Genomic DNA, 12,385 nt, shown 5'->3' on the forward strand with positions numbered 1-12,385 from the left:
CAAGACAATGCTTGAAACTGAAATTGACAGAATGCAGATGTTATGCAAGATAAGGAGCTGGGAAAATACGTGAGAACACAAAGAGATGGAACAGAAAATAACAGCAGACAGCGATAGAGAGGGGAAAGAGACTAACAGACAGAGGAGGACAAAGGGCAGACCAAACCAACTAAAACTTGATCACAGGCAGAACCCTCACGCAAAATCTTAAAACTCAAATAACACTGGCAAAAATCCACATAATGGTTGCAGAATAATTCTGAATATAGTTGAAGTGGACGCTTTTTACCTCCGCCAAGGAGGTTATGTTTTCGGTCGAGTTTGTTTGTTTGTCAGCAGGATAACTCAAAAAGTTTTGAACGGATTTTGATGAAATTTTGTGGAGTGGTTGGAAATGACAAGAGGAACAAGTGATTCAATTTTAGTGGTGATCCGGATCCAGGAATTTTTTAAAGGATTCTTCACCATTGCGGGATAGGGGGAATTTTAACATTCTAGTTTCTAACTCCACAAAAACAAGGCAGAAAGGCTTGAAAAAAATTAGGGTGTAACATAGTCAAATGTTCTTATGCGTGACCATCTTTTATGGCTGACTTGGAATGATCAGTGTGACAAATTGAAATATGGCTGAATCCAAACTTAGCCACAGAGAACAAGAGGATATTACAGAATAGAACATTGAACGACAGGTAGGCCGTAGGTTCCAACAATATTCTTTAGGTGAAACAAATTTTAAGCAATAACAGTGAAGCTACTCGGAAAGACGCATGGTCTGAATTGACTCAGGCCCAAGTGAAGCTGTGAGAGAAATTTGGAGAAAATATGTGCAACATAAGAGTTAGGTGTTTTTAAATTCCAATAACCTTCAGTGTTCTGGTCAGATTGTTATGAAACTCCACTATGTACTGATGAATAGCAAGGTGTGGCAGGTTTTATGTTTTTTTTCTAAAATGAATAGCCGCTTCAAACCAAGGTCTATATATTGGAAGATCAACAACTCCTCCCACTGAGTGACCTACTCTAAACTGAAGTAAAGCTGTACGACACTTTCGAAACACAGTGGGAAAGGAGTTGAGATACCAATATATAGACCAGGGTTTTATTCCCGGCCATGCTACCCCTCACTTTACCTGCATTATCCCAGTCCACTCAGCAGTGGGTACTTTTCCCCATTGTGTTCCTCAGTACAAAACAAATTCAAATCATAATTCCAGATTGCGCAGCAGAAGGGCTGTTTGAGCATTCATCAACTTTCCCAGTCTGTTATTCCCCGTCCCAACTTTTTTGAAATGTGTTGCAGGCATCATTTTAAAATGATTAAATATTTGCACAAAAACAATAAAGTTTATCAGTTTGAACATTAAATATCTTGTCTTTGTGGGGTATTCAATTGAATATAGGTTGAAGAGGATTTGCAAATCATTGTATTCTGTTTTTATTTACATTTTACACATCCCAACTTCATTGGAATTGGGGTTGTATATGGTGCATTTTTGACAGAACTCTAGCCATTGTTGATGTCTTCACTCCCTACTAAATTTAAAAAAAATAATTCCTGTACTGCCACCATGCAAACTTTATACATTTCTGTTCTTTGTGGGATAAATGGAAACCAACACGAACATTTCTGTTCACCTTCCAGTCATTATCTTAACCACAGTGGCACTGAAGGCACTGGTTAAAAATAAATAAAAAAATCTAACTGCACATACACATTCTTTGGACCACCAACAAAAGACAGAAATAGAATTAAACTCGCTGTGCCTGCTAGCAATACGATGACTTCATCTGCACAAATCACACTCAGGAATTTGTTCTGATGGCCACAGACACATTTGTAGCATAAGTGTCCAATAATACTGATGATACTTTGATAGCTTACTGCTGTATGTCGCTCAGTTGTCAGTTTACACCGACTGTAGGTATGTATGGTGACCTCTTTAATAGACCCAGTCAATTGATCACCGGTAACCTCTTTAATAGACCCAATCAATTGATCACCTTATTGCAAAGTTCCCAATATTTGCGCAGTAATTTACTTTGGTAAACACTTTCATCTGTCAAACATTAACACTTTATAAAATGAAAGCCACAGCACTTCAGGAACTGGTTGTAATATTTGCTGTCCTCTAGCAGCCTTACTTCAGTCATACATCCACAGTGTGGAAGGACCCATGATTCATCTGCCAACATACAAACAAACATAACATGATTTGTTTGAACAGGCTGCTCTGTGGGACATCCTGAGATTTTTTTTTCTCCTTCCTGTGATCATCACTACATTGGGGGGACATTATAGTCAGCCTATGGGAGCAGAGTTAGACTTCTGCCCTTTGGTGGTTGTCAGGCAGGAGCTCTACCTTCTACTTTGCTCAATGCTTGCATGCACTCAACATTGGGTAGTTGTGGAGAACAGCAACTTTGGTTCCCTTTCTCAGTAACTAAACATTTTCTGACGAACTCTGGAGATGATCCTGTAATCTTTGCAGAATCCACACATTTGCAGGATTTGGGAAGGTGAATGAGCAGTGTCTGGGTTTGCAATTTTTTGAAATTAAAGGCCAAGATCCAGGCTTTCAATGACTTCCTGGACATGACCATAAATTGATTTCTTTGTAGTGCAGAACTTATGTTTCTCTTCAGGGACATTCATGGTACCTAGTCTTCAAACTGGTTGAGAGATGCCTGGGAAGACCACGTGGAGTTATGAAGGAACTGGACAAAGGCATTTGGTGATGCCGATCTTCAGGGTCCTGGTGTTCCCTGTCACTGTATAGCTGAGACTTTGATGTTAACCAGTGACCTAAGGTGACCAGACTCAGTAGTGCTGATTGTGAGGGAATGACAGCTGGGGTAGTTCTGTAGTGCAGTTTCCTGAGCAAAATCATGCAAGAACGACCACAGCAACTGGACAAAACTGAGAGGACATCCACATCATCATCATACATCAGATTGGTGAGAAACAGGGACCACAGGTCAACAATACTCTGGACATTTCATTTTCTCACCCTCTGTGGCTTGTTGAAGCGTATTCAAAGTTTTAAACAAACTGGAATTTTGTGTACAAATAGAAGTTTATTGATAATCAGATGATGTGTTAACACAAAATGATAGAATGTAAGCACAGGAATAAAGATTAAGTTAAAGTTAACTACAAAAGATGAAGTAACATGCTGCTGTCCACATCCTTACATACTGTTCGCTTTGGACACAAAGGTCTTTAACACTTCCTGCAGCTTCAGGATAGACGCGTCATCGTCTTCTACAGCCTTACTGCAGAGACGTGCCACTCTGCTGTGCAGGTCTTCAAGGAACTTCTGTGAGAGAAGAAGAAGAAAAAAAAAAAAAACTCAGCAAAAGAGAATGTGCAGGCTGACAGCAGCCTCACCACATTTGTAAACACCTTTTAATTTACAGTTTGTTTTTAAATAGAAAAATTACATCTTGGGCATGCCGAAAAGCAATCAAGTGAAGTAACACCACATTAAAAGGCTAAACTGGCCACATTAAAGCACTGAAGTTAAACCCTAAAATTCAAAAGTTTAGAACAGAAATAATTGAAATTCTGTGCAGATTACAGATCCTGCAAATAACTGCAGTAACATGCACTACACATTTTGTTGTTAAACGTTTGTGCTGCTGTCAACTAGAACAATTTTCATTGCAATAATAATAATAATAATAATAATAATAATAACAGACACGCACTTTGTAAATATGAGCTTTAACATAGCACAGTCCAACTTTATAAATATCGTTTTATTAGATTATTTTGATTTTATTACACAGGGAGGTGATGGTCTAGTGGTTAAGCACTGGGCTTGAGACCAGAGGATCCTTGGTTCAAATCCCAGCCTGACTGGAAAAACCACAGGCAAGGTCCTTAATCCCCTAATTGCTCCCGGTGTGTACCTTGCATGGCAGCACCCTCACATCGGGGTGAATGTGAGGTATTATTGTAAAGCACTTTGAGCATCTGATGCAGATGGAAAAGCGCTCTATAAATGCAGTCCATTTACCATTTATTTTCCTCAGATTTAGTTTTTGCTGCAGTGGTTTGGTGAAAACAATTTTGTGTGCACATCAAAAATGCATTCACAGCTCAACCTATTCTGCCATATGAGTATGTACCTTTTAACAGCATCTATAGGAGGGCGTGCGCATGTGCATACATGAGCTTTTGAAAACAACACCTGTGGATTTATTTCCTGTTTTTGTCGCATCTGCGGCAGATCTATTACACATTTTGATCCGGAGAGCGAGACGATGGAAGAGAGGAAGGCGCGCAGGTGCGCTTGTGCGTTTGAGGAGACGTGAGTTACGCACAGCTTTACCTGGGATTTTCCTCTCCAACGTACGCTCACTTAGGAATAAAATGGACGAATTGACACCGATGAGGAGCATAAACAAAGATTTCTCTTCGTCCTGTGTGCTATGCTTCACGGAAACCTGGATGTGTGAAGAGATTCCGGACTGTGCACTCCAGCTGGAGGGATTTAATCTCCTCCGAGCGGACCGGCAAGCTGTGCTCTCAGGCAAGGCAATAAGTGGTGGTGTCTGCTTTTATATCAACTGTGGCTGGTGTACGGATGCGACAGTGATTGCCAAGCATTGCTCTCCCTCCTTGGAATATTTTTTCATTCACTGTAAACTGTTCTACTCTCCGCGGGAGTTCGCTTCACTCGTACTGGCTGTTGTTTACATCCCGCAAGACGTGGACGTGCACGAGGCTCAGAGTGCACTCGCGGAGCAGATTCTGGACATGGAGCGGACATACCCGGATTCACTAATCATCATACTTGGGGACTTTAATAAAGCCAACCTGAGCCAGGAACTTCCCAAATACAAACAATATATCAAATGTCCGACCAGAGAGGAGAGAACACTGGATCACTGCTACAGCACGATAAGCGGGGCTTATCACGCAGTGCCTTGCGCTACGCTCGGCCTCTCTGACCATGTAATGATCCATTTGATCCCCGCATACAGACAGAGGCTGAAGCTCTCTAAACCTGTAGTGAGGACAATAAAACAATGGACCGTTGAGGCTGTGGAAGAGCTGCGCGCGTGCTTTGAAACCACAGACTGGGACTCACTGAGGTCTGCTTGTGAGAGTTTGGATGAGTATACGGACACTGTGACTTCGTATATCCATTTCTGCGAGGACAGCATTGTACCATCACGCACCAGGGTGAGTTATAACAATGACAAACCCTGGTTTACTCCAAAACTGAAACGGCTGTGGTTAGATAAGAAGGAGGCTTTTAAAAGTGGGGACAAAGATTACTACAAAGAGACCAAGTACAGGTTTAGCAAGGAAGTGGGCATTGCTAGATCACACTACTCTGAGAACATCCAGCAGCAGATCTCAGAGAATGATGCAGCCTCGGTGTAGAAAAGTTTTAGGCAGATTACCAATTACAAGCCTAAAAACCCCCACATCACAGACAACCTACAAACTGCAAATAGACTGAATGAGTTCTATTGTCATTTTGATGGTCAGTTTAACAGCCCTCACACCTCCTCCAGTCATAGGCAACATACCCAGCAACACATCCAGCATGGACATTCACTCTCCCACCTCCCCCACCCACCACACTTTTAATGGAGCCCACAATATCAAGGACTTCCATGGAGCCCACAATATCAAGGACTTCCATCCCAGAGCCCCCCTCCTCTCTCCCCGCCCTCACAGCTCTGCATATTTATGAAGATGATGTGCGAAAGAACGTAAAAGCTTGCAAAGCTCCTGGGCCAGACAGTGTGTCACCTGCCACTCTGAGACACTGCTAATGAGCTTGCCCCAGTGTTTACAGACATATTCAACTCCTCACTGGAGGCTTGCCACATGCCTGACTGTTTCAAAACCTCCATCATTGTTCCTGTTCCCAAGAAACTGAGGATCACTGGACTCGATGACTACAGGCTGGTGGCACTGACTTCTGTAGTCATGAAGTAATTTGAGCGTCTGGTTCTGTCCCACCTCAAATCTCTCACGGCCTCCCTCTTGGACCCCTTGCAGTTTGCTTACAGAGCCAATAGGTCTGTGGATGATGCCATCAACCTGGCTTTGCACTTCGTTCTGCAGCATCTGGAATCCCCGGGAACCTAGGATCCTGTTTGTGGACTTCAGCTCTGCCTTCAGTACCATCCTCTCTGATCTTCTCCAGCCTAAGCTTTCCCAGATGAACGTGCCTGATTCTACCTGCAGGTGGATTGCCAACTTCCTGAAGGATAGGAAGCAGCACGTGAGGCTGGGGAAGAATGTTTCGGACTCCCAGACCACCAGTATCGGTACCCCTCAGGGCTGTGTCCTCTCTCCTCTGCTTTTCTCCCTGTACACCAACTGCTGTACCTCCTATCACCAACTGCTGTACCTCTGATCACCAGTCTGTCAAGCTTATCAAGTTTGAGATGACACCATTCTTATCGGACTCATCTCTGATGGGGATGAGTCCGCCTATAGGCTGGAGGTCCAACGACTGGTGTCCTGGTGCAGCTATAACAACTTGGTGCTGAACACAGAGAAGACAGTGGAGATTATTGTGGACTTTAGGAAGAACACAGCCCCTCTCCCCATCATTACCCTGGCAGACACCCCCATCACCATAGTGGACACCTTCTGTTTCCTGGAAATCACTCTAACCCACGACCTCAGGTGGGAGTCCACCATTACTTCTGTTGTCAAGAAGGCCCAGCAGAGGATGTACTTCCTGCGGCAGTTGAAGAAATTCAACCTGCCAGCAAGGATCATGGTGCAGTTTTACATTGCCATCATCGAGTCCATCCTCACCACCTCCATCACCGTATGGTATGCTGGAGCCACCACCAGGGACATACAGGGACTACAGCGCATTAAACGCTCTGCCGAGAAAGTGATTGGCTGCAACCTTCCATCTCTTCAGGACCTGTACACCTCCAGGACACTGGGGCGTTCAGGTCGGATCAGAGCTGATCCTTCTCACCCTGGATATAGCCTTTTTGACCTCCTCCCCTCAGGCAGGAGGCTACGGTCCCTTCGGACCAGAACCTCCCGCCATAAGAACAGTTTTTTCCCCTCTGCTGTTAGCCTCATCAACAAGAACTTTTAGAACTCTAGATTGTTGTTATCACCATTTATCATCACCATTTATTTATCTTAGCTCATACATTCTGTACATTTTGTAACATTGCTATAGTGTTAAGTTTTATTATATATTACTTGTTTTACTACTCTTTTTTTTAATGTTAGCACCAAGTACCGCAGCAATTTCCTAATGTTGTGAACTTGTTCACTCATATGGCAATAAAACGTTTCTGATTCGGATTCTGAAAAGACTGGAAGTCAAGATTCTTGGGACACAGACCTTGGACAAGTTCAAAGATGGCTAACCTTGACCTATTTTAAGAGATTTACAAGACGTTTTGCAGACATTAGCGTGGTGACGTCACAGGCTGGTCTAGCTAGCTGCAAACTCCATTTTGTTTGTGTGTAAATAACCTCTGTCATATTATGTAAACGCTAGTGAGAAATAAACACTTCTATAAAACTAAAAATGCTGTACCTCTGATGTGATTTATATGACATTTCACGGACGTTAGCATACACGGTAACTTCCACTAACTCAAAGCTAGCTTCCATCTTGTCAAACGCTCATGTTTGCACACACACACACATCCTCCTGCAGATGCTGTTAATTGATTGAACATGTACAAATTGTACATAAGACAATAGGATCTTAATAATTAATGTAAATATTATATAAACATACACTTTGAACTGGGATACCAATTAAATAACTGTAAATTATAAAGAAAACAATGCTCATACAGCCTAGGGTATTTTAGCATTGAGTTATATTTATTATTGACAAGAGTGTTCAGAATAATAGTAGTGCTATGTGACTAAAAAGATTAATCTAGGTTTTGAGTATATTTCTTATTGTTACATGGGAAACAAGGTACCAGTAGATTCAGTGGATTCTCACAAATCCAACAAGACCAAGCATTCATGATATGCACACTCTTAAGGCTATGAAATTGGGCTATTAGCAAAAAAAAAGTAGAAAAGGGGGTGTTCACAATAATAGTAGCATCTGCTGTTGATGCTACAAACTCAAAACTATTATGTTCAAACTGCTTTTTTTTTAGCAATCCCGTGAATCACTAAACTAATATTTAGTTGTATAACCACAGTTTTTCATGATTTCTTCACATCTGCGAGGCATTCATTTTGTTGGTTTGGAACCAAGATTTTGCTCATTTACTAGTGTGCTTGGGGTCATTGTCTTGTTGAAACATCCATTTCAAGGGCATGTCCTCTTCAGCATAAGGCAACATGACCTCTTCAAATATTTTGACATATCCAAACTGATCCATGATACCTGGTATGTGATATATAGGCCCAACACCATAGTAGGAGAAACATGCCCATATCATGATGCTTGCACCACCATGCTTCACTGTCTTCACTGTGGCTTGAATTCAGAGTTTGGGGGTAGTCTCACAAACTGTCTGCGGCCCTTGGACCCAAAAAGAACAATTTTACTCTCATCAGTCCACAAAATATTCCTCCATTTCTCTTTAGGCCAGTTGATGTGTTCTTTAGCAAATTGTAACCTCTTCTGCACATCTTTTATTTAACAGAGGGACTTTGCGGGGGATTCTTGCACATAAATTAGCGTCACACAGGCGTCTTCTAACTGTCACAGCACTTACAGGTAACTCCAGACTGTCTTTGATCATCATGGAGCTGATCAATGGGTGAGCCTTTGCCATTCTGGTTATTCTTCTATCCATTTCGATGGTTGTTTTTTGTTTTCTTCCACGCATCTCTGTTTTTTTTGTCCATTTTAAAGCATTGGAGATCATTGTAGATGAACAGCCTATAAGTTTAGCACCTGCGCATAAGTTTTCCCCTCTCCAATCAACTTTTTAATCAAACTACGCTGTTCTTCTGAACAATGTCTTGAATGTCCCATTTTCCTCAGGCTTTCAAAGAGAAAAGCATGTTCAACAGGTGCTGGCTTCATCCTTAAATAGGGAACACCTGATTCACACCTGTTTGTTCCACAAAATTGACAAACTCACTGGCTGAATGCAACACTACTATTATTGTGAACACCCCCTTTTCTACTTTTTTTTTTTTTTTTTTTACTAATAGCCCAATTTCATAGCCTTAAGAGTGTGCATATCATGAATGCTTGGTCTTGTTGGATTTGTGAGAATCTACTGGTACCTTGTTTCCCATGTAACAATAAGAAATATACTCAAAACCTGGATTAATCTTTTTAGTCACATAGCACTACTAATATTCTGAACACTACTGTATTTTTACCTCCGTTCTCTCCAAGTGGTTGACAGCTGTAGTAAAGACAGATGCAAGGTTGTTGGCTACTGTTCGCCTCTCCTCATTGGTCTCTTGCAGCACCAAGTGATACCTTCAAAATATATGTAAATCATCACTCAATCACACACACACACATCAAAGAAACGTTTTCACCTCCATTTGTCTGTGAGGTGGTAGAGAAGTAGGCCTTTATTAAAACCAGAACTGATTTGATTTTTCTTTCAATTTCTCATGATGACAGACATGTATGAGGCATAAAAAACAAATGATTAAAAAAAAACAAAAAAAAACACTTACTGTTGTTGTGCTGCCTTCAGTTGCTGCACAGCCTCATCATATCCATAATTCACTTTTTTCTGTAGGAGTGTACGGTGGTTCTCCACAGACTCCATCTCTGCAGCCCACTCCTGCTCCTCACGAGCCAACTCCTAAAAACACACAAAACAGATGTTTGAAGTTGTGTGCACACACACACAGACACTGCTGATTTAATGCCAATACATTCTGAAGAATTTCAGCTGCTGAGCAAAACAGCTTTCCACTTCAGCTGGTTATAGACCATATCTGAACCATTTGTTTTCATTTTCCAACACCACTTTGAATGAATCCTAAAACTGAACTCAAAAACCAACGTCACTGTGAAAAAAAAAGACCCTCCCAGGAAACAAACAAGTTTTGTTAGTTCCAATGTGTATGGCTGAAGGGTATGGACAAACTTTAAATGTGTAGTATATTTGCACTAAATCAAAAGATTTACTTTTTGTGTAATTAGATACCACAGAGTAATACCATATAACAGGGCAGAAGACAATACTCAGGATATTTGTAGATTTTACCTGCATGTCATGATCCAGCCGTTCATCAAGCTTGCGAATCTGCTCTCGGAGCTGTTTCAGGTCATTGGACTTGTCCAAGATGTTGGAATTCAACTGGAAAACAAACATTCATGGATTTAAGCAGACATACACTACTCAGAGGGAAAAAAAAGTGTAAAGGCTACAGTGCAACCAGAATAAGTGATGTCAGTATGCTTGGACAGTTAGTACTAACATGAACACAGCAATCGTGTCAATGCCATGATTTGTGATGTTATAATCACAGTGAAATTGTAAAATCCTATTCCTACCAGTGCTAAAGGTTTATTTGTGTTGTTTAAAATCTAAATCCCTCCTGTTTATCACACTGTGGTGAACATTCTTAAAATACAACCAAGACAAAGTCTGATGTGGGGTGCCCCCCCAATACAATTCCTTTGAGAAATTATAACTATACCAGAATATCCATAAGGGTCATTCCATCTGAAATCACCCCTTCTTGAAAAAAATTCCCAGGTCACCCCTCAGTTTTATGTCAGTTTTGGTGTATCTAGTGTAATCTGCCTTTCCCCAAAGGCCTCAAAATGGTAGAAAACCCAAAACTGTACATGTCGTTCATATCTTTGATTAGTTCAAAATCAATTACATATACCAGCTATGGCTATAGAAGTTGTTGCATGAAGGTTTGTGATATAATGGAACATATCTACACATTTAAATGATAAACCAGGTCGTTTAACAAAATTTATAGTTGTTGAAAAAAATGCTAATTTTAATAAAGTGTCAAAAATACAGCAATTTTTGTCACCCCAGGTGTCAATGTGGACAGTTGACTATCATATTCATATTTTTACCATATAGGTGCTGGTCATATAATTAGAATATCATGAAAAAGTTGATTTATTTCAGTAATTCCATTCAAAAAGTGAAACTTGCATATTATATTCATTCATTACACACAGACTGATATATTTCAAATGTTTATTTCTTTTTATTTTGATGATTATAACTGACAACTTACTTAAGACCAATACAAAAAAGGATTTTTAGAAATGTTGCCAAATGAAAAGTATGAACATGAAAAGTATGAGCTGTACAGCACTCAATATGTAGTTGGGGGTCTTTTTGCCTGAATTACTGCAGCAATACGGCGTGGCATGGAGTCGATCAGTCTGTGGCACTACTCAGGTGGTATGAGAGCCCAGGGTGCTCCGATAGTGGCCTTCAGCTCTTCTGCATTGTTGGGTTTGGCCTGTCGCATCTTCCTCTTCACAATACCCCATAGATTTTCTATGGGTAAAGAGCAGGTGAGTTTGCTGGCCAATTAAGAACAGGGATATCATGGCCCTTAATCAAGGTACTGGTAGCTTTTTGTCTTTAGCCCAGGCAAGACGTCATGTCAGCAGTCTTTCCCATGATTGTGTAGCCTACAGAACGAGACAGAGACCAGTTAAAGGCCTCTGCAGGTGTTTTGAGTTAATTAGCTGATTCGAGTGTGACACCAGGTGTCTTCAATATTCAACCTTTTCACAATATTCTAATATTCTGAGATAATGAATTTGGGGTTTTCATTAGTTGTCAGTTATAATCATCAAAATTAAAAGAAATAAACACTTGAAATATATCAGTCTGTGTGGAATGAATGTATACATTAAACAAGTTTCACTTTTTGAATGGAATTAATCAACTTTTTCATGATATTCTAATTATATTATAACCAGCACCTGTATATTCTTACGTATCTCAAGATATGCTGCAAATATGGTGTTGTTATTGAGTTTCCTTCATGTGATTTTGTCTTCAAATCAGTATGTAGTCACGTCACATCTCTCTCTCTCTCTCTCTCTCTCTCTCTCTCTCTCTCTCTCTCTCTCTCTCTCTCTCTCTCTCTCTCTCTCTCTCTCTCTCTCTCTCTCTCTCTCTCTCTCTCTCTCTCTCTCTCTCTCTCTCTCTCTCTCTCTCTCTCTCCTCTCTCTCTCTCTCTCTCTCTCTCTCTCTCTCTCTCTCTCTCTCTCTCTCTCTCTCTCTCTCTCTCTCTCTCTCTCTCTCTCTCTCTCTCTCTCTCTCTCTCTCTCTCTCTCTCTCTCTCTCTCTCTCTCTCTCTCTCTCTCTCTCTCTCTCTCTCTCTCTCTCTCTCTATATATATATATATATATATATATACACTCAACAAAAATATAAATGCAACACTTTTGGTTTTGCTCCCATTTTGTATGAGATGAACTCAAAGATCTAAAACTTT

The 12,385-nt window shown here is 40.8% G+C and overlaps 1 protein-coding gene across 1 annotated transcript in view; it reads right to left on the bottom strand.

Moving 5' to 3' along the window:
• Positions 1-3,044: 3,044 nt before the first annotated feature.
• Positions 3,045-12,385, bottom strand: part of ndc80 (NDC80 kinetochore complex component) — a 38,688-nt gene continuing 29,347 nt past the window's right edge. The window contains exons 14-17 of the mRNA XM_034170431.1: positions 10,165-10,257; positions 9,626-9,756; positions 9,317-9,419; positions 3,045-3,317 (exon numbers count right to left, since the gene is read on the bottom strand). Coding sequence (XP_034026322.1) covers positions 3,189-3,317; positions 9,317-9,419; positions 9,626-9,756; positions 10,165-10,257 — 456 coding nt within the window. The 3' untranslated portion in view covers positions 3,045-3,188. The remainder of the gene's footprint in view (positions 3,318-9,316; positions 9,420-9,625; positions 9,757-10,164; positions 10,258-12,385) is intronic.

Source organism: Thalassophryne amazonica, chromosome 5, assembly GCF_902500255.1.
Source record: "Thalassophryne amazonica chromosome 5, fThaAma1.1, whole genome shotgun sequence".
Taxonomy (NCBI): Eukaryota; Metazoa; Chordata; class Actinopteri; order Batrachoidiformes; family Batrachoididae; genus Thalassophryne; species Thalassophryne amazonica.